The 22,458-nt window shown below is 45.7% G+C and overlaps 1 protein-coding gene across 3 annotated transcripts; it reads right to left on the reverse strand.

Moving 5' to 3' along the window:
• Nucleotides 1-2,560: 2,560 nt before the first annotated feature.
• On the reverse strand, nt 2,561-21,907 carry XPA (XPA, DNA damage recognition and repair factor). Of its 3 annotated transcripts, none has more exons than XM_069962124.1 (7): nt 21,830-21,907; nt 20,291-20,483; nt 17,553-17,663; nt 16,767-16,872; nt 13,508-13,673; nt 5,292-5,409; nt 2,561-2,744 (listed from the first exon to the last, which is right to left on the reverse strand). In XM_069962124.1, the coding sequence occupies exons 2-7, from the start codon at nt 20,436-20,438 to the stop codon at nt 2,596-2,598; spliced, it is 798 nt and encodes a 265-aa protein (XP_069818225.1). In that variant the 5' UTR covers nt 20,439-20,483; nt 21,830-21,907; the 3' UTR covers nt 2,561-2,595. The 3 variants fall into 3 exon arrangements, with proteins under 3 accessions (XP_069818225.1, XP_069818226.1, XP_069818227.1); XM_069962125.1 differs by having other exon boundaries at nt 21,844-21,906; XM_069962126.1 differs by lacking the exon at nt 21,830-21,907 and adding an exon at nt 21,360-21,782.
• Nucleotides 21,908-22,458: the final 551 nt, after the last annotated feature.

A 22,458-nucleotide genomic window follows, 5' to 3' on the forward strand; every position in this document is an offset into this window, starting at 1 on the left:
CTTTGGCCTTAGAGAAGGTTTGCTACGGAGGGCAGCAAGCTAAGCTCCTGTTGCGGCCGCCAGAGTTCTTTTATGGAGCCTGTCAAGGGTGACTAGGTAGAGTTTGTGCACCAAGCAGGCTTTTTTTTTTCTTAAGGAGGTTGTAGAAGTAGTCAGACTGTGTACTTTGTGTTGTATGCTTTTTTTTAGGGTTCTTTATAGCGGTGTTTCCCAACCTTTTCCACCTTGAGACACCCCTACCGAATATTTTTCTACATCTGACCTAGACCAGCATGACGAAAGGCTCCATGCTTTTCCAACAACTTCCTTTCCTTTTTTCCACCCAGTAGTGATTCCACTGTCTGGTGTCATGTGCAGTAAAGTTAGTAGGCATATGGGTTTCTCCCTGTATGTAGAATCCCCTTACTGCTCCTCTACATTTAGCAATAATGCTCCCCTGTTGTGCCCCTCTATATAGTAAAATGTCCCCTAACAAAAAACAAACAAAATATCATACTCACCTAATCCGGGCATGCAGCTGGTCTGGGGATGGGATCCTCCAGCAGGCGCAATGACCCATCACTGTGCATGCTGGAGAGATCACCTCCAACCTATGAGAATGAATGGAGGATCGGGATGCTGACAGGTTCCTCTAATCCATACTATGCACTTTACTATTCATCTTTCACTGTATTAGCATTAGAGTGAGAAGGCTGAACATTTAAGTAAGGGGGGCATCCCACAAGGCCACACAGCTTAAAGTGTCACTGTCGTTAAAATTTTTATTGCAGAAATCAATAGTACAGGCGATTTTAAGAAACTTTGTAATTGGGTTTATTAGCCAAAAAATGCATTTTTATCATGAAAAAGCAGTTTGAAGCTCTCCCTCTGTCTTTATGGTTTTCCTATGGAGAGAGAAAGTAGAGGCAGCAAAGCAGGACAACAAAGAGTTAATTTACGGTTCAGGGAAGAAAAAGAGCACTGCACCTCACACCTATGGCTGATACTAGTGCCCCTAGGCTAAATAAAAAACACATCAGAATTTTGTGTATGAATTGATCAAGCCATACTGCCCCATGTACCATCGTGCAGGTATCTGATACACATGGGTCCCTACACTAAGTCCACACCGTGCCAGTCAGTGGCTACCAACCCCGCAGGCGTGCACAGTCAGGGAACGGGGGCCATGGGACGGCCCTGCGACCCCCATGCCACAGGACCAGACCCAAAAACACCACACCAGAACCCGGCCAGCACCGCCGGCGGAGAAGGTCGCCCCCAAACAGCACAAGTCTGGATGAGGTATTGCGCTCACCATAGCTGCTGCAGACAGAATGGGAAAAGACAGGAGGGATTAAAACCATGTGCACTCAGGTGTCTCCTGCTAATTGCGGTCATGTGGGTTGCCAGGAGGTGTGCAAAAACACTTGAGAAAAGAGAGAAACAAAATACGGTTCAGGGAAGAAAAAGAGCGCTGCACCTCACACCTATGGCTGATACTAGTGCCCCTAAGCTAAATAAAAAACACATCAGAATTTGTGTATGAATTGATCAAGCCACACTGCCCCATGTACCATCGTGCAGGTATCTGATACACATGGGTCCCTACACTAAGTCCACACCGACCCATGTGTATCGGATACCTGCACGATGGTACATGGGGCAGTGTGGCTTGATCAATTCATACACAAATTTCTGATGTGTTTTTTATTTAGCCTAGGGGCACTAGTATCAGCCATAGGTGTGAGGTGCAGCGCTCTTTTTCTTCCCTTTTTCTTCCCTGTACGTTGCTCCGGGGATTGTTCTGGGTTGCCATTGCAGTCGGGGGTGGGGGTGGGGGGGGAGTTTCTCCCTGTGGTGGGGCGGTTGTCTTCTGCCCCATAGGGGTTTTTCGCCTTCCTGGATCAACACAGTAGGATTCTCCTAGGTTGAACCTGATGGACTCTTGTCTTCTTTCAACCTTATTTACTATGTTACTATGTTACCGTAAAGAGTTAATTTACATTAACATCACAGGCTCTCTCCTCTGCCAGTCACCGCTGACCTCTCTGACCTCTGAATAGCACTGTGAATAGCTCCCCCACTGAGCAATCCTTTGTTCTTGGCTCTCAGCTGCCCGCTAATCTCGCTCCTTCCTCCTCCCCCCCTCCCCTCTTCATAGACCAGACAGATCCGACTGATCAAAAAACAGTCGAGATTTCCTGATTCTGAGCAGTGGATGACAGAAAGGAGAGGAGGGGGGGGGCTGGGAAAAGGCTTTTTACATGCAGATAATGCCATATTTGTCTAATAAACCCAATTACAAAGTTTCTGATTTCTGCAAAAAAAAAAACCACAGTGACAGTGACTCTTTAAAGCGTTCAGGCCCCGCAATGCTGTGGCACCCATAGTAGTTTTTTTACAATGCCCCGGTTGGGAACTGCTGCTCTAAAGAAAAGCCAAGTCAACTATGCTTCCAGTAAATATATAGGGTCTGAACATAACCTAGTTGAGCTTGTGCCTTCATTAAATCATAGAAATACGTCCTTGCTGAAATATCACAACTTACTCTCCCAATCAAATAAGCACTTAAAATATGAACTTGCATTAAGTCTCTTATTTATTAACATATTAAATTCACATTTTTTCATAGTTTAATTCATGACCACATGTTGTGCATGTCTTCTTATACATATCCTCTTCAATATGCTCCTCTGGACCATAATCGTGTTGATGGCCGCTGGCATCTTTTTTCCATAAACTGCTCCTTACAGCACGACGAAGTTCTGTGGAATACAAAAAGCATGTCAATGAGTGGCAGCAGTTGGCTGAAGTTTATAAAAGTCAAATGATTGAACCCTAGATTGGGTATTTAGCAATAGGTTAATGGGTTTCAAAGGCTTTTTGATACATGTACAGATAGAAGGCTAGCCTAACTGTTTTGATCTCACTAAAAAGCTACTATAGCACAGGTTGCTGAAAAAGTTTCTGCTGGTCAAGATGCCTCTCTGGTTAAAGGAACATTATAATTAACATTATAAATTAACAAAATTGAAATTATCATCATAAATGTTACATTCCCTGTTGTCCCCTTAAAAGCACAATGATGGGGACTAGCATCGGGTGGGTCATCCTGCAGCACAGAATTTAAGACAGATTGAGATGGAGCTGTCGTCTGAAACTAGAGACCTGATTCTCCAATGCCTAATGAAAGTCAATGAAGTTGACCAAGTCGATGATTGACATATCTGGTCAACAGGAACTGAGCACTTGCAATTCTTTAATATGCCAAAGGGCCCAGGGCACAGCGCCCGCAGCTGTCAAGAGGAGTCCGAGCTAAGTAAGGTTTTTAGTGACACTTGACAAGGTGTCTGCACAAACTGAGAACCTTGCTGAATCCTCAGCACCCTCTGTGGTGTCAAGTAAAGTTTTATTTGTTTTTATCAGAAACCCTAGAAAATTATTGATTGTGGCTGGTTTCAAATCTGACTCTCTCAGATTTACCAGTCAGCCTAGAAAATTTAGGGTGAAAGAGACCTGTGTCTGTAGAAGTTCATCTGAAATGGCCGTAAGAAGCCAATACCTTGCAGTCTTAGGACAGGCATCATGGATGAAACCAACTTGGTGAACAGGAATGGGGCTGTGGAGATGCCGAAGGAGAGAACCCAGAATTGTAAGTGTCTTAACTGCCTCTTTATTGGGACTGCGATTCTCAGGAATCTTTTGTGCTCCAGAGCACTAGAAAATCTCCTTTGCAGAGAACTCATTTTATTGACTTTCTGTACGATGAATTAACCTCCATTTCCCTGAGGTTCTAGTTATCAAAAATATTAGAAAGTAAACTCTCCTCCCTTCCTGTAGAAAGGGAAGCTCTTCTAGTGCCGGGATGGATAGCAAATGAAGCATCTTCTGTTCCAGGATAGCTTATTTTTGAGAGGTAGGAAGGCGAGGTATTAGATATCTGTGGGGAGAAAAGGTATCTAGAGATAGTGTGTAGCCATTTCTTGTAAGGTCTGGAACCCATGGATCTTTAATAATGCCTTCCCAAGAAAGCAAGAAATGCATAAGAAATGCAATTCCAGCTTTTTAGGTAAGTCCTTGGGCTGTCTGCCCCCTCTTCTTCATCCCACACCTCTGCCTCTACCTTGCGATCTGTTCTGTCCTTCTCTATGTGGACACTGCCTCCTATGAAACTGACCTTCTTAAAAGGCAGGTCTTCTATTAACTTATCCAACTCTGGACCAAATAATCTTCCGGGTTGGAATTCTAGGTTGCAAAGATGGAACCTGGACAGATTGTCACTTGACCAATGCCTAAGCCACATGGCTCTGCAACTGGCGGTGGATAAGGAAATAGCTTTAGAAGTTAAATAGACCTGCTGTGACCATGCGTCACATAAGAAATCTATGTCCATATTGATCTGCTTAAAGGATAAGAATATAATCCTGAATAGGGGCTGGCCATCTCTTGAGGCTCCTAGTGACCTCAAAGGCGGAAAAAGACAAAGAATTCTGGACAGACAAAGCAGTATAGACTCTCTTAAGGGCCACCTCAATGTGCCTATCCATAGAGTCCTTAAGGTTCGAACTGTCTTCAGCAGGCAGGATAGTACACAATCACTGAATCCACAATAGATGCACTCTATCGTTATTTCATTATTCATTAAAATATTCCTCGTCCTATGGCTCACAAGTATGTGAACTCCATATCATTGTGCTGCTAAGGAGACAACAGGGAAAGGAAGGCTGTCAAAGGCTGTGTGATGCTCTGGGCAAAGTTCTGTGGGGAAACCTTGTGTCCTGGTATTCATGTAGATGTGGACGACTTGTATTTTATCTACCTACACATTGTAGCTGACCAGGCACACCCCTTTAACTGTATTTCCTAATGGCAGTGATCTCTAGCAGCAGGATACACACTTTGCCACACTACAATGAATGGTTTGAGGAATATGACAGAATTCGAGGTGGTGACAGATCTCATCCTGATAATCAGTAGGATATGCTGAAAAGACAAGTCTGATCCATATACGGACCTCACCTCACAACTTAAAGAAGTTAAAAGATCTGCTGCTAATGTATCAGTGTTAGAAACGACAGGCCACCAACTTCAGAGGTCTTGGGAAGTCCATGCCTCCGCAAGTCAGAGCTGCAGAGTTGTAGCAGCATGTTGGGAACCTTCACAATATTAGCCACGTGGTTTTAATATTATGGCGGATAGGTTTGACAAAGTCCAATCTTCACTGGGTTTCCACTGAAAATTAAGTCCTATGACACCTATAATTACTGTAATGTAACACTGCAGATAAAACAAGAAATATTTGGATACTTTACCTTTTACTTTCTTGTCAAATTTTTTCTGTTTCATTTTATCTCTGTTATCTTGTCGAATTTCTTTTGCCTCTTCTAGGGCTTCTTCGGTACCCCATACTTCTAAAGAACGTTTAACTATCTGTAATAAAGCAAAGATACAGCACAAAAAAATTGAAACGTTGAGAGAATGGGGGAAAGAGAGAGCCTGCAAAGAGACCGCTGTAAGTAGAGATTTCAATTTAGGGCCTGACTTACAGTTTACACTTTTTAAAATGCTAAATACCTTCCATGCTGCTGCTACTTCTTAGGGTTTGATCCTGCATAGAAGAGCAGGATTACCTTTCTTCTATGGGAAAAATGACAGAAACTAGACTCAACCCACTAGCTCAAGCTCAACTGAAAATTACAGATGAAGTCTAGCAGAAATCTAGAGAAAAATGCCACTTAAAAGTTACATAATGGCTAGAAATAGTGCTAAACCTCATGTACACAAGGCAGCTTATTCCAAAAAAGATACCTGTCCCCACCCAGCTGTGACCGGTGACTGACCAATCACAACTAAGGGCTCTGAAAAAATTCGGTCTGGAGTCCTAGGGTAACAGCAGAGCTAAGGTTACAGAGCAGCTCTGCTCTTCTTTTCAGCTCTGATCACTGTAAATTAAACGATGTAAGGGTATGTTCACACTGAGCAAAAGTGGCTGAATTCCACATGGCGCCCCCTGCAGCGGACTCCGCTCGGAATTTCGCATGCCTCAGTTTGTCAATGCGATGCCTCGTGCGCCGCCGCTCTATGGTCAAAGAATTGACATGTCTATTCTTTGAGCAGACAGCGGAGGGGCGCGAGAGGCATTGCATTGACACAGTGAGACCATCGGGATTCTGAGCGAAGTCTGCGGCGGGGGCTCTACAAGCAATTCTGCCACTTTTGCTCAGTGTGAACATACCCTTACATTGTTTAATTTACAGTGATTAGAGCTGAAAGGATGTTACAATGATCTGAGCTGTTCTGTCCCCTAACAGTTGTCATCTCAGAATTTCACTGACAGTTATGATGAGATAGGAGCGGCTCTGTCCTTAACAAGGAAGGAGTCAAGATCTTGGATTCTTTCCTGGCTGAGCCCAGTACAGTGCCGCCTACCCACTAAATGAACCCCTTCCATGTGCAGTGCGCTTAGTATAGCAAGTGGAGAACAGTCAGACTGTAATTGAGCAGAACACCTGTCAAAATAGAGTTTTGCTCCTTCTTTTTTTTTTTTTTTTCTTTGTCTCCTTTTTGTTTTTCAAAAATCGATATTCTGAGGACTACGGCGATGACCAGCTTTTTTTTTTTTTTTTTTTTTATAAACAAAATTGTCAATGAGGGGTGGCTTTATTTAAATTTTTTTTTAAATCTATTGTGTATTGAATTTTTTTTTCCCTTTACTTTACAGACTTGGAAGCCATCTGCTAGACAGCATCGATTATTAGGTCGGGGCTTAGCGTTACATTTTGCCAACCTAGAGCCTCTGCCATCATGAAGTGGTACTGTGAAAAATGGCCAAATATAAAGTTAAAATTCACTAATTCATATGGGATATTTTTAAAATCTAAAGAATCAGAGCAATAATGCGGTGCATTTCTCTATTAATTTTATTAAATAAATAAATAAATAAAAGATGGGGGCTTTCTGACATACAGCCCCCGTAAATACAATTGAACTGGTCTCTAAAAAAAAATCTGATTTCCATTATTCTAAACATTTATGCTTTCTATGTCTAAAGTGGACATACTGTAAATGTTATTTGATATATAATTTATGTGGCATGACTATTTTCCTTACAAGCAGAAATATTTTTTTAAAGTTAGAAAAATGCAATCTTTCCCATTTTTGCACGCAACTGCTTTTTTTTTCATAAAGATACGCTATAAGTACCTACCCATATTTACCAGTAACAAAGTAGACTATGTCACGAGAAAACAAAAAAAATCTCTAAATCACTAGGATTGGTACATCCTATAGGATAGGTATATGTCCCATTTTCAAAATGTGGTTCTGTCCTTGAGGCCACTTTAGGCTCTATCCTAAAGGACAACTCCGGCCAAAATGTATTTTTTAATATGTTATTACATGAGAAAAGTTAGACAAATTTCTAATATACACTAATTATGGGAAATGCATATAAAGTGCTATTTTCCTCAATTTGGTAGATCAGCAGAGTTCAATTTCTCTACACAGACCCTGACATCACAACCCAGGGTGTAATTCCTATGGAGTGTCCAGCAGGGGGCGCAGTATATGTAAAAGTCAGCAGGCTCCTATGTCCTGGCTGCTGAATCTACCTTCCCCCCTACCTCCCTTGCTGGCCTAAGCAGGCTGAGCAGCAACCAGGAGTGTCTGCTGGGAGTTGTAGTTGTACAAGAGTGGGAGAGTGGCATCAGATGCCCCCACACACACCCCACATGTAGGATGCCTCCCTCCTACCCCCTACATACCCAAGATGCCGTAGGGGCTGAGCGGCAATCTCCCCATTCTGCCCCATTCAGACCCCAGACGTAGGCTGCCCTCCTCCTACCCCAGATCCTATATGGAAAGGAGCATGATGAGCGTTCCCTCCTCCCCCTCCCTCCAGGACACTGCTGCTGTATGGGCTGGGGAGCATGATGAGCGTTCCCTCCTCCCCCTCCCTCCAGGACACTGCTGCTGTACGGGCTGGGGAGCATGATGAGCGTTCCCTCCTCCCCCTCTCTCCAGGACGCTGCTGCTGTACGGGCTGGGGAGCATGATGAGCGTTCCCTCCTCCCCCTCCCTCCAGGATGCTGCTGCTGCACACTGGAGAGAATAATGAGCGTTCCCTCCTCCCCCTACCTCGAGCAGCATGCTCCCCAGCCCATACAGCAGCAGCGTCCTGGAGGGAGGGGGAGGAGGGAACGCTCATCATGCTCCCCAGCCCGTACAGCAGCAGCGTCCTGGAGGGAGGGGGAGTAGGGAACGCTCATCATGCTCCCCAGCCCGTACAGCAGCAGCGTCCTGGAGGGGGGGGGAGGAGGGAACACTCATCATGCTCCCCATCATGCTCCCCTGCTCATCATGCTCCCCAGCAGCAGCGTCCTGGAGAGAGGGGGAGGAGGGAACGCTCATCATGCTCCCCAGCCCGTACAGCAGCAGCGTCCTGGAGGGAGGGAGAGGAGGGAACGCTCATCATGCTTCTTTCCATATAGGATCTGGGGTAGGAGGAGGGCAGCCTACGTCTGGGGTCTGAATGGGGCAGAATGGGGAGATTGCCGCTCAGCCCCTACGGCATCTTGGGTATGTAGGGGGTAGGAGTGAGGCATCCTATATGTGGGGTCTGTGTGGGGGCATCTGATGCCACTCTCCCACTCTTGTACAACTACAACTCCCAGCAGACACTCCTGGCTGCTGCTACGCCTGCACAGGGCAGCAGGGGAGGTAGGGGGGAAGGTAGATGCATCTCTCATCCCTGCTGCCCATTGCCGTGCAGTCCTGCCCCCAGTGCTCCGGAGTGGGCCAGTGCTCGAGAAAAGACTGGGCTGTGCTTGGGAACCGGGTGGCAGTTCAAAAAAAAGACCACGACACTGGTGTCCCCATGCCGGCGCCAATCTATTAAAGTGACTCTGTACCTACAATCTGACCCCCCCCAAACCGCTTGTACCCTCAGATAACTGCTTTTAATCCAAGATCTGTCCTGGGGTCCGTTCTGCAGGTGATGCAGTTATTGTCCTAAAAAAAAAAACTTTTAAACTTGCAGCCCTGTGCCCAACGGCCGTGGCTTACATTGTGTATGCATTAGGCTGGCACAACCTCTCTGCCCCTCCTCCCCACCCTCCTCATCATTAGGAATGCCCCAGGCAGATTGTCTCCTATTCATCAGCTGTGTCAGCACAACACATGGGCTGGATCGTTAAGGCACCTGCGCAAATGTTCAGACAGGAGAAAATGTTCCAGTGGCATCCCTAATGATGAAGAGGGTGGGGAGGAGGGACGGAGGAGTGGTGCAAAGTTAGGGCACAGATACTCCAAGCCACAGCCGTTTGACACAGGGCTGCAAGTTTAAAAGTAGTTTTTTAGGACAATAACTGCATCACCTGGCGAACGGACCCAGGACAGATCTTGGATTAAAAGCAGTTATCCGAAGGTACAAGTGGTTTGGGGGGGGGGGGCATATTGTAGGTATAGAGTCACCTTAAGGTATAATACTCAAAGCGAATTCTCTCCTGTCTTGTTGCAGGAGACACTTCTAAAAAGTCGTTGTTCTGCCATGAGGACAGCGAAGGGAGAGAACATTCTTAGTGAGCGCTTTTGCCTGCTGGTCTGTGATTTACACAAAGAGATGTGCGGCCGATAACAATGCTTTGACCAGACGCACAAAACATCAAGTCAGCTGATGACCTGGCGTCTGCTTGCTTGTTGGCTGATTGCTGGCCCTATCACATGGGGCAATTATGGGGTCGATAATAGCCCCACGTACGTAAAAGGGCCTTAAAGGGGTATTTTCAGCTGCTAAACTTACCGCTCCCTTGAGAATAGTAAGGGAGCAAGGCCACTGCTGATGAGGTGGTTGGGAACCTAGACAACCAGCTGTAACCATGACAGAAAGCTCAAAGTGCCTAGCAGGGAGACACAGCTAAAAAGATAAACAGAATCAATTGCAAAGTTTCTTAACTTTGAATGACCTACTGTTCTAGATATAGTTGTTGTCATTAGAATACCCCTTTAAGAGTCAGTAGCTTTACAGAGCCGAAGCACAGACTCCAAATGTTCTCTATAGTGTAAATTAGGGATGCACGATGCACCGAAATATCGATACTACTATCGATATTTCGGGCCAAAAAACGATTCGGTACCAGGATTTCCTGGTATCGATACTTTATATTAAGCTGCCTAATAACGCAGCTTAATATAAAGTATAGAGCAGAGAACACGGCCGGCGGCTAGCTAAGCGCCGGCCATGTTCTCTGTGTGCCGCCCCCTGCCCCCTGGCGTCACTTCCTCCTCCTCCGCCCGCCCCTTCCTCCGCTCACTGCAGGGAGAAGTTATAGCCGGCACACAGCGATCGCTAGTGCCGGCTATATAACTGTGCAGATGCGGCTGTCACACTGACAGCGGCCTCTGACCCATCCTGAGCCTCTCCAGAAGCAGTGGGGGTCGGCTACTATGTGTAACAGACCCCCGCTGCTAATCACCCGCAGCCTGTCACATCTCAGCCTCCTGTTCCCCCCTGTCATGCAGCCGTCCATCTGCAGAGCTGTTCCTATGCATATTCATGTGTGCACACTCTGGGTGGCTGCGCTTCCTGACCGGCCTGAGTGTGCACACATGAATATGCACGGAGGAACGGAGGTCCGACAGCTGGGAGCTTCCCGGAGCTGAGGGGAGGGGGATTTGTAAAGGGAGCTAATTTAAGGTGGAACAGACAGCCTGAATCTTGGCCAGCATCAAAGGTTAATCTTCCTGCTGGCCGAGGTTCAGGCTGTCTGTTCCACCTTAAACTCCCTTTACAAATCCCCCCTCCCCTCTGCTTTGACAAGCCTCATGCTTTGAGTGGTACCGCAGTGAGAGCAGGGGATGTGTGCAGACATTGCAAACATCCCTGCCCTCTGGTGTGCCCCCCCCCACATCCCTGCCCTCTGGTGTGCCCCCCACATCCCTGCCCTCTAGTGTGCCCCCCCCCCACATCCCTGCCCTCTGGTGTGCCCCCCCCCCCCACATCCCTGCCCTCTGGTGTGCCCCCCCCACATCCCTGCCCTCTAGTGTGCCCCTAACATTCCTGCCCTTAAACCCCTGCCCTCTGGTGTGCCCCCCCCCACATCCCTGCCCTCTCTTGTGCCCCCCCCCCCACATCCCTGCCCTCTGGTGTGCCCCCCCCACATCCCTGCCCTCTGGTGTGCCCCCCCCCACCACATCCCAGCCCTCTAGTGTGCCCCTAACATTCCTGCCCTTAAACCCCTGCCCTCTGGTGTGCCCCCCCCCCCCACATCCCTGCCCTCCGGTGTGCCCCCCCCCCCCACATCCCTGCCCTCTGGTGTGCCCCCCCCCCCCACATCCCTGCCCTCTGGTGTGCCCCCCCCCCCACATCCCTGCCCTCTAGTGTGCCCCTAACATTCCTGCCCTTAAACCCCTGCCCTCTGACAGGAACTGACCTGCCAGGCAGAGTAACCCTCTCGTCTGTCCAGACCTGGCAGCCTTCACCAGCTCCCTGCAGTGTGGGGGTTGTAGTCTGTACCCAGTGGCTGATTAAATGTACCCTGGACTGTTCACCCAACCTGAATCCCCCCCCGTCAATCCGCCCACTACTGCCCCCCCCCCATGCTGTCCCCAATAAACACAATGTTTGGTCCCTTGCTGCACAGAGGATGTCAGGAGAGGAGGGGGCTGATCTTATAGGGGAGGTCACAGCAGCACAGAGGATGTCAGGAGAGGAGGGGGGTGATCTATAGGGGAGGTCACAGCAGCACAGAGGATGTCAGGAGAGGAAGGAGTGTGCTGATCTTATGAGAGGTCACAGCAGCACAGAGGATGTCAGGAGAGGAGGGGGCTGATCTTATAGGGGAGGTCACAGCAGCACAGAGGATGTCAGGAGAGGAGGGGGCTGATCTTATAGGGGAGGTCACAGCAGCACAGAGAATGTCAGGAGAGGAGGGTGCTGATCTTATAGGGAGGTCACAGCAGCACAGAGGATGTCAGGAGAGGAGGGTGCTGATCTTATAGGGAGGTCACAGCAGCACAGAGGATGTCAAGAGAGGAGGGGGCTGATCTTATAGGAGAGGTCGCAGGGTCCCAGCAGCTCAGAGGATGTCAGGAAAGGAGGGGGCTGATCTTATAGGAGAGGTCACAGCAGCACAGAGGATGTCAGGAGAGGAGTGTGCTGATCCTATAGGGGAGGTCACAGCAGCACAGAGAATGTCAGGAGAGGAGGGTGCTGATCTTATAGGGAGGTCACAGCAGCACAGAGGATGTCAGGAGAGGAGGGTGCTGATCTTATAGGGAGGTCACAGCAGCACAGAGGATGTCAAGAGAGGAGGGGGCTGATCTTATAGGAGAGGTCGCAGGGTCCCAGCAGCTCAGAGGATGTCAGGAAAGGAGGGGGCTGATCTTATAGGAGAGGTCACAGCAGCACAGAGGATGTCAGGAGAGGAGTGTGCTGATCGATAGGGGAGGTCACAGCAGCACAGAGGATGTCAGGAGAGGAGTGTGCTGATCGATAGAGGAGGTCACAGCAGCACAGAGGATGTCAGGAGAGGAGGGGTCTGATCTTATAGGGGAGGTCACAGCGTCCCAGCAGCACAGAGGATGTCAGGAGAGGAGGGGGGTGATCTATAGGGGAGGTCACAGCAGCACAGAGGATGTCAGGAGAGGAAGGAGTGTGCTGATCTTATGAGAGGTCACAGCAGCACAGAGGATGTCAGGGAAGGAGTGTGCTGATCTATAGAGGAGGTCACAGCAGCACAGAGGATGTCAGGAGAGGAGGGGGCTGATCCTATAGGGGAGGTCACAGCAGCACAGAGGATGTCAAGAGAGGAGGGGGCTGATCTTATAGGAGAGGTCGCAGGGTCCCAGCAGCTCAGAGGATGTCAGGAAAGGAGGGGGCTGATCTTATAGGAGAGGTCACAGCAGCACAAAGGATGTCAGGAGAGGAGGGTGCTGATCTTATAGGGGAGGTCACAGCAGCACAGAGGATGTCAGGAGATGAGGGTGCTGATCTTATAGGGGAGGTCACAGCAGCACAGAGGATGTCAGGAGATGAGGGTGCTGATCTTATAGGGGAGGTCACAGCAGCACAGAGGATGTCAGGAGAGGAGTGTGCTGATCGATAGGGGAGGTCACAGCAGCACAGAGGATGTCAGGAGAGGAGTGTGCTGATCGATAGAGGAGGTCACAGCAGCACAGAGGATGTCAGGAGAGGAGGGGTCTGATCTTATAGGGGAGGTCACAGCGTCCCAGCAGCACAGAGGATGTCAGGAGAGGAGGGTGGTGATCTATAGGGGAGGTCACAGCAGCACAGAGGATGTCAGGAAAGGAGTGTGCTGATCTATAGAGGAGGTCACAGCAGCACAGAGGATGTCAGGAGAGGAGGGTGCTGATCTTATAAGGGGGGGGGGTTGTATTTTTTTTCGAGGTATCGAACTGGTATTGAGTATCGAACTAAAAAATCAAGTATTGGTATCGAACTCAAAATTCTGGTATCGTGACATCACTAGTGTAAATTACTCAACATAAAAAACTAAGCATTTATATGTACCTGCATTTTCAAGTAAAGTTTCATGTCACCCCAATGAGTATTGTGAGGGTTTTTCTTTAAGATATACTTCAGCACAGGCTCCCTTTTATCAATATCGCAGTCTTTCAGTAAATACTCTTTCTTGGCTTCAGTTCTTGTTATAAGTTTATGTTTTTCCTCTGAGTCTCTAAGAGATAAAAACAATGAAGAGAATTTATTTTAGGAAAACATTTTCAGGTATGACAAATTACTGTCTAATAAGCAGACTCCTGCTCTTCTATGGCAGGTCTTACAAGCAGTGTACAGGGTTTTTCTCATTATAGACATTAACGTTATATTCACAGGATACACCATAAGCGTCTGGCATAGGTGGATGGATCCCTAGATTGCTTGGCTGTTTCCATAACCTCTATAAAAATAAAGGGGAACTCTGGATAGGGAAAACTTTTTTCTATTAAAAGTTATATAGATGTGTCTATACAATGTATTACCATATCTGTACAGTTCTACCACACTGGTAGCCGATAGACATCCAGGAAGAAAAATGGCCTCTGTGCCAATCCACTTTCTCTCCTGCTTCCACTGCTCTCCCCTCTCAGGAGACAAATCTTCCTCACTCCTCATGTATGGATAATTATATGTAGATCTCTGTAATGTCTGATTTTTGTCTATGTTTCTACCCCCAGAATTGTAAAGTGCTGCGGAATCTGTTGGCGCTATATAAATAAAAAATATTATTATTATTATTCCATGCCTCTGTCTCACATTTTGTGTGTTTCTGAGATTAGGCTGATGATGCAAACAGGGGGCAGGGCGTGATGTCACAGGAGGCTTGGCTGGATAACCCAATCCCCTGACTGATTCACCATCTCTGATCAGCCACTCCAGCCTATACCTGAGCAGACAAGGAGTGACAGAAGCAGCTGCTGCAACTTCACTGACAACACAGCCAATTCCACCTGGCCTAAAACAAGGCATAAATAGTATTCCCATGTAAGATAATATCAGATAAAGTCCTTATTGTGGGGCTCAACTTCAAAGATAAAAGATGTTTGATCATAATATGTGCGAGGAGTTTAAATTCAAGTTCTTTCATTTTAATATCAGCGTTACAGGAAGAGAATACAGTGTGCTTTGTGGTGTTACAGGTAGAGAATACAGCGTACTGTGTGGTGTTACAGGTAGAGAATACAGCGTGCTGTGTGGTGTTACAGGTAGAGAATACAGCGTGCTGTGTGGTGTTACAGGTAGAGAATACAGCGTGCAGTGTGGTGTTACAGGTAGAGAATACAGCGTGCAGTGTGGTGTTACAGGTAGAGAATACAGCGTGCAGTGTGGTGTTACAGGTAGAGAATACAGCGTGCAGTGTGGTGTTACAGGTAGAGAATACAGCGTGCAGTGTGGTGTTACAGGTAGAGAATACAGCGTGCTGTGTGGTGTTACAGGTAGAGAATACAGCGTGCTGTGTGGTGTTACAGGTAGAGAATACAGCGTGCTGTGTGGTGTTACAGGTAGAGAATACAGCATGCTGTGTGGTGTTACAGGTAGAGAATACAGTGTGCTGTGTGGTGTTACAGGTAGAGAATACAGCGTGCTGTGTGGTGTTACAGGTAGAGAATACAGTGTGCTGTGTGGTGTTACAGGTAGAGAATACAGCATGCTGTGTGGTGTTACAGGTAGAGAATACAGCATGCTGTATGGTGTTACAGATAGAGAATACAGCGTGCTGTGTGGTGTTACAGGTAGAGAATACAGTGTGCTGTGTGGTGTTACAGGTAGAGAATACAGTGTGCTGTGTGGTGTTACAGGTAGAGAATACAGCGTGGTGTGTGATGTTACAGGTAGAGAATACAGCGTGGTGTGTGGTGTTACAGGTAGAGAATACAGCGTGCTGTGTGGTATTACAGGTAGAGAATACAGCGTGCTGTGTGGTGTTACAGGTAGAGAATACAGTGTGCTGTGTGGTGTTACAGGTAGAGAATACAGTGCTGTGTGGTGTTACAGGTAGAGAATACAGTGCTGTGTGGTGTTACAGGTAGAGATTACAGTGTACTGTGTGGTGTTACAGGTAGAGAATACAGCGTGGTGTGTGATGTTACAGGTAGAGAATACAGTGTGCTGTGTGGTGTTACAAGTAGAGAATACAGCGTGCTGTGTGGTGTTACAAGTAGAGAATACAGCGTGCTGTGTGGTATTACAGGTAGAGAATACAGCGTGCTGTGTGGTGTTACAGGTAGAGAATACAGTGTGCTGTGTGGTGTTACAGGTAGAGAATACAGTGCTGTGTGGTGTTACAGGTAGGGAATACAGTGTGCTGTGTGGTGTTACAGATAGAGAATACAGCGTGCTGTGTGGTGTTACAGGTAGAGAATACAGCGTGCTGTGTGGTGTTACAGGTAGAGAATACAGCGTGCTGTGTGGTGTTACAGGTAGTAACTGTGTGTTGTGTGGGTGGGACCACAAGGAAATGATAAACTACTGCAATGAATCCAGTAACATGATGAAACTGCAATGTGTGAACACAGCCTAGATGTTTTGCAACAGATTTAGGCGGGGAATGGGCAGGGTGGAGGACTGTGATGAACAGCTGAGGGAAAGCAATGCATTCTGGAACCTGTCGTGCTGTGTACAACTGCTCAACCAAGAAGTATAGCCACAAAATACACAACGAAGACCCCCAAAACAAATGGATTTTTGGTAGTTTCCTTGGAGTCCCCGTTTAATACAGACCATGCAAATGTGCTGCTACCTCTCCATACAGCCTTTGGTTGTATCCATGTTTTCCAGGATTCCCTAGGGCAGCAGCATAATGCTTACAGTTTCAATACACTTCATTAGAGCAGTAGTGCAGTGTATAGTATCAGTGATCAGCAGATCACTGGTTAATAACATTAGTGGAACTAGTGGTAGGGGTTGTTCACACTAAGGAATTCTCGCAGAATTTCAAGTTCAGACTGTGGTGGGGACAAAATGGCACCAATAAAAAGTAAAATGTGTACCGCAAAAAAACAAGCCCTCATATGGCTACATTGGCAAAAATTTAAAAAGGTATGACTCTTGGGGGCGAGTTCTGGACATAGAAATCGACCCTAACTGTGAGCGAGCATAGTGTTCAGTTATAGCTCAAAATCTAGTTCAAAATGTGTAATAATCTGCAAATTTGTTAGGACAAAAACTGAAGTAAAAACAATAGTAAATCCCAAAATGTTTACTTTAATTGACTTTGGAACACAAACTAAAAAGTATAGAAAGAAAGAAAAAACGACAAATGTTAGTTTACCTGCATCCATCACAAACAGCCAAATCAAACTGATTGCTTAAGTAAGAATCCATGAAATCTTTGCCACACTCCTCACAAATGAGATAATCAAATTCTAGTACTGGACCTGTAGAAACAGACAACAGTTCTTCTAAAATAGTTCCAATCTCTTCTTCATCATTACCGCAATCAATCACAAATCAATACGCCACAAAAGACTACAAGAGTGAAGACTGTGTCTGTGTTTTCCCATCACCAAGTGCTCTCTAGCATCAGAGACAAAGAAACAAAAGCAGCTGATGGAAAAATGAGTTTAAGCCCAGACTTCCTGCTGCAGCTCAAAACAGTTCCCAAACACAATGCCAGAACTTGTATTTTTATTATTTTAAGTGAAAGGTTTTTGTTTTGTTTGATTAACCTGTTGCCACAAAAGGACGTAACCGTATGTCCATTTTTGCGGGAGTTACCGCAAATGGAGATTCAGTTACGTCCAGCTTCTGTGCCCATGCCATCAGTGGCGGGTCCCAGCTGTCAATCCCAACTTTCAGCTCTGGAGCTGGAGAAACAGTAGGTTTTTAGTTGATGACTGCAAGCACTGATCTTAAAAACCCATGAGGGAATGATACAGAAAACATACTGGAGAATTGGAGGTCTTCACTATAGAAAGGATAACCATGATATGCGGAAACCCAAATTCACACCCCTATAAGTGTTTTCTTGAAATTCATTAAAAGAATACAGGTTAACTGGGTTTGATTTAGAAAACAAGAACAACTTGTTGCAATCTGAAATCATTCATGAATTTACCAGGCTTGTGTACAACATTCTCCACAGTTTTCTCTTCGGTTTCTTCCTCCTCTATAAAGAATCCACCACCTGAATCGACAATCTTTGGAAGAGCCTTCACAGCAGAAATGCCTAAAGAAAAATAGGAGATCATTTGAAGTGAATCTGTGGCACCGATGGAAGGATTTAAATGAAAGCATTCAGAACCTGCCTTTGTTGCGCATGTCTACATTTTTACTTTAATAAGACCTGTGATCTGTGTTCAGCACAGCAGACAAGAGTTGCTTTACAGCCTATGTGTAAGGCTGCGTTTACACATACAGATAATTGACTAATTTATCTGACAGAGTTTTGAAGCCAAGGCCAGGAACAGACTATAAACAGAGAACAGGCCATAAAGGAAAGACTGAGATTTCTCCTCTTCTCAAATCCATTCCTGGCTTTGGTTTCAAAAATCTGTCAGATAAATTGGTTGGGTATCTGTGTGTATAAACACAGCCTTAGATCAGAGAAAGAAGGATGAGGTGATGGCCCTGACCGATCACATCCCCAGCTATTAACATTTACAATTATGCCCAACACAAATCAATCATCAATTTATAGGTAGGCACTGCACTGCAGACCACCAACAGCTCATAATACCTCTGACCATATCACCTAGTCACCACAATTTTCCTCTTATCCAAGTCCCTCGGTTCCTTAGGGCTGTATTACATGGCCAGCTGATTGTTGGAAGCGAGTGCTGACCTGCCTGATTGGCGTTCGTTTACAGAGTCTATTACGCAGCTTGGGAATCGCACGGCAAAGACAGCATGGGCATCATTAAGTTCAAATCCCACCAAGGGCAACATCTGCAAAGAGTATGTATGTTCTCTCTGTGTTTGCAAGGGTCTCCTCCGGGAAGTTTGCGTTCCTCTCACACCCAAAACATACAGAGCGGCCTGTCACTTCAGAGACGGCTCCAGAAGTTTTATCGGCAGCTGCGGTGAGCGAGAAAAAAGGCAGCGGGACACCGGGGAGTCTGGCAGGTAAGTATAATGTTTAATATTTTCTTTAAAATGTCATCAGCCGCATCACTCTTACATGGAGCAATACATGGTCGACGGACAATGATTTTTATACGAGCTGAAAGACATAGAACAGCCAAAGATCATTTCTTCGGCTGATCGTCCCAATGTGGCAGATAATCTCTCTGTGTAATAGCACCCTTATGGTCTTATTAGACAAAAAGATGTTCGTGTTCTCCAATCAACGATAAATGATTGCTAAACAGGCGCTTTTGAGAATGATCTGAAATCGCTCACCCACAATACACAAAACGATAGTCGTTGTTAACTACCGTTATTGCGGTCGTCATATCCTCACTCAGGACAAAGCATGTTTAATCTGCAAACGTCTTATTATTAGACCATCAGAAATGCCAACGTTCCACAAACTGCCAACAATGATTTTTTGACATGTTGAAAGACAACAATAAACAACTTATTGCTTGTCGTTAGACTGTTAAGAGTTATTACATGGGCAGATAACCGCTTATTTTCATTTGTTATAGCGAGTTTTTGCTAAATAATTTCTCTGTGTATCGCCTTACCTTTGTCCATTTTATCTTTTTCCTACATATCAACTTCAAGAACTGACTGTTCACTTGCTACCTAAACTTTTAAAAGGCCTCAATGTCGCAAGATAACCACTAAGAAAGTGGCTGTGGGAGGTAAAATAGAGTAGATGCTCAATATCTAATACTTTATATAGAACCAGATGGAAGATAGATAAGTCAAACTAGTTTCTAGTAGTTTGATGATAATTTAAAGGTTTAAACTTAGTTAGGAATCTGCAGTATTCACAAGGATAGTGCTGCTGTGCGTAACAACGTGTCCAACACAGTACCAAAACACAATATTTAGCTGAATGTCTTTTCTATACTAAATGTTGGGGTGCAAATTTCTAACTTTCACTTTGATATACTGACAGAAGGACAGCAGTGTAAGAACGGTACCTTCTTTTCTAGGTAAGAAGTCCAGGATATGCTATTACATAGCTCATGCATTCACTGGGAAAAAGCAGATAGAGACAGAACCTGTATTAAAAAGTAACTGCAAAAGGTACTGGTTTAAGCTTAAAGAGGCACTGTAACAAAAAAAAAAATCTTTTGACATGTCAAAGTTTTTGATTGGTTGGGGTCAGATTGCGGAGAACAAGGAATAGGATGCAATAATGGTTTTGTACACAAAGATGTTTTCCAATGACACTAAAAGTCCTGCGGTGATTTGCAAATGTAAAATAAATTAACCTATAAATATACTTTATTACTGGAAAATGTACAGGTTTTTCAAACCGTATGACACGTGAAATTGGAGCTTCTGATGTAAACGTTCCAGCATAGGCAAAGTATTTTTGGGTAAACCCTTTAAGGCCAGGTCCCTGCATTCCACCCTAGATACATGTCAGCATCCCGATGTATACTGGGGTGCACTGCTGCAGGCCGATTCACTTTACTGGCCTAAACATAGCCAGAAAGTGACATGTATATGTTTGTCTAGCAAGACGTAAGGGCGCAGCAGACTATGCTATTGTCCAGCTATATAGACACATACAGTATCTACAGAAAGAGGCCTGACTGTCTTCACTAACTATGCTTGGGCATTAAAGTGAAGGGGCCTACTGCAATCCACCCTGGTACATGCTGTGTTTAGTGTTAGTACTAATAATAATTTAAAAAAATATATTAAGTTAAAAAAGTGTATTCACATTATTTTCACCTTCACCAGTAGGGTACGGTCTCCTGGCTAATCTTGCTTGTCTTAACATCAATGCCCTCTGTCTATTCCGCTCAACTCTTGCCCGAACAGCAGCTGGCAGCTTCTTTTCTTCATTGAGCTGAGAGTCTGTGTCTGGCTCCGGGTCCATCCTGGTCCTTAAGTCAATCCAAGTGATTATCACAAATAATGACAGCTGAAAGAGTCAAGAAAAAGTAAGACATGGCTATTAAAAAAAAAAAAAAAGATATAAATACAAAAGTATTTAGGGCCATGTCCCTACACTTATTTTGTGCAAATAGGTGTATTTAAAATGGCCCTATTGTGACTCCTATAACGCTTTTATTTTTTCACCTTTGGTGCTGTTTGGGGCGTCACTTTTTGCACTATGATCTCTAGTTTTTATTTGTATCACATTTGTGTAGATGGAATGTATTGATCACTTTAGATTAATTTTTTTTTATATATCTGCAATCCTGGCATTTTTACCGCTTTTTGTTCATGCCGTTTACTGTGCTGAAACAATATTGTTTTATTTTAATAGACCGGACGATTACGCACGCTATGACATATAATTTTATGTCCTGACTGGTCTGGAGGTGACAGCCTGCTCAGCCAATCACTGAATGAGACAGGACAGTGCCGGTCAGTTATTGGCTGAGCAGGCTGTCACCTCCAGATAGGTCTGTTTTGGAAGTGGAGGTGGAATTACTGAGCCGGGGATCCGAGGATAACATAGAAGAATGACAGTAAGAATACGCTATTTGTTATGTTATCCCCATGGGCAGCAACATATCAATAGTTATTTTTGAGTGGAATATCCCTTTAATGCAGGATGAAAATGTCATGAACAGACTCTCTGTATCCACAGTCATACGTAAGGCACGTTATGTCCTGTACACCCCAACAAGGGGGCTACAATCTACTATGTAGTCACATCTCTTAGACATAGAAAAGTGTGACAGGTAGGAGTCTGTCCTCCCTAAAACAAAAGGGCCACAAGATTCCAAGTAGAGACAGAGTACCTGGCCGCCTGCGCTATGTAATAACCCCATACTGGTCTCTGGCCTACCTGTCCATTTAAAGGGATAGAGGAAGAAACAACCCTCTGGTCTAGGAGAGCTGCCAGAAGAGGACATGGTGTGTGAGGACTGTCCACAGGAAAATTCTGAGGGGGTGGAGGGGGGGGGGACACTTTACAGCACTGATCCCCATTCTGAGGCACTCTGATGCAAAACTACAACTCCCAGCATGCCTGGCTGTCAGGACCTGCTGGGAGTTATGCCGAAGAGTCACAGTGTGTGATCATTATTGTGACAGTACAAGTGTGATCGCGACTTCTACAGTATCAGTCTATATAGAGAGACTGCAATAGTCCTATCTAGAAGCCGGCCATAGCTATATGCGTTTAGTTCTAACAAGCGCTCAATGTAACGTGTCTCCTGTCAGCCGGGTACACTGCAGCTCTCCCCTCAACCCTCCACAGGTCTCCGCACATGCCGCACCCAGCCGCCGAGCCATTCACACCCTGCACTCACTTACCGCAAGCCTCTTACCGTTGAAGATGAAGTCCCCCGAACCCCGGATGTTGTGAACAATGCCTCTTCCGGGTTGTAACGTAGCCACGCCCACCTCACGGGTTATTGTGCTGCAGCCCCGTATGAGATGCGTACACTGCGCCACCTCTCGGTAAGTATTTGAAAAGACAGCCAAACCTTCAGTAATAAAAGAGAGCGGTGTGCCCAGCAGAGAGAATGTGATGGAGCAGTTTTGCTTATCCTAACCTTTACAATTTAGTACTATTACATTTTTATTTTATAAGTTCGTATTGAAAAAGCAAAGTAATGCTGGGATTAGTTAGTGAATGTAGTTCATGTGGGCAAAGGACAGATTGGCTTTTTATTACGATTTTACCCCTAAAAGAACATGAAGAAGTCTACAGATGATACAATTGTAACCACATGACCGATGCAACAAGGGCAGCTGGTGCTTGTAGTTCTACACAGCAGTAAGCTAAAACAGCAGCTGGGGTGGGCTGACCCCCCTCCCCATAACCTTACGATGTCGCCACACACGATGATTGGGATACGCACCCGTCCTCTCTACATCTCAGATAGTATACTTGCCAGATGAGGAATGGCCAGAAGTGAGTGCCGAGAAGGCTTTAGTTG

Source organism: Dendropsophus ebraccatus, chromosome 3, assembly GCF_027789765.1.
Source record: "Dendropsophus ebraccatus isolate aDenEbr1 chromosome 3, aDenEbr1.pat, whole genome shotgun sequence".
Lineage (NCBI taxonomy): Eukaryota > Metazoa > Chordata > Amphibia > Anura > Hylidae > Dendropsophus > Dendropsophus ebraccatus.

Coding starts and splice junctions, on each gene's coding strand:
- XPA (XM_069962124.1), bottom strand. CDS start 20,438: ATGGACCCGGAGCCAGACACAGACTCTCAGCTCAATGAAGAAAAGAAG. Junction 16,873..17,552: donor GAATGTTGTACACAAGCCTG/GTAAATTCATGA, acceptor CTGTTTCTACAG/GTCCAGTACTAGAATTTGAT. Junction 13,674..16,766: donor GCTGTTTGTGATGGATGCAG/GTAAACTAACAT, acceptor TTTATCTCTTAG/AGACTCAGAGGAAAAACATA.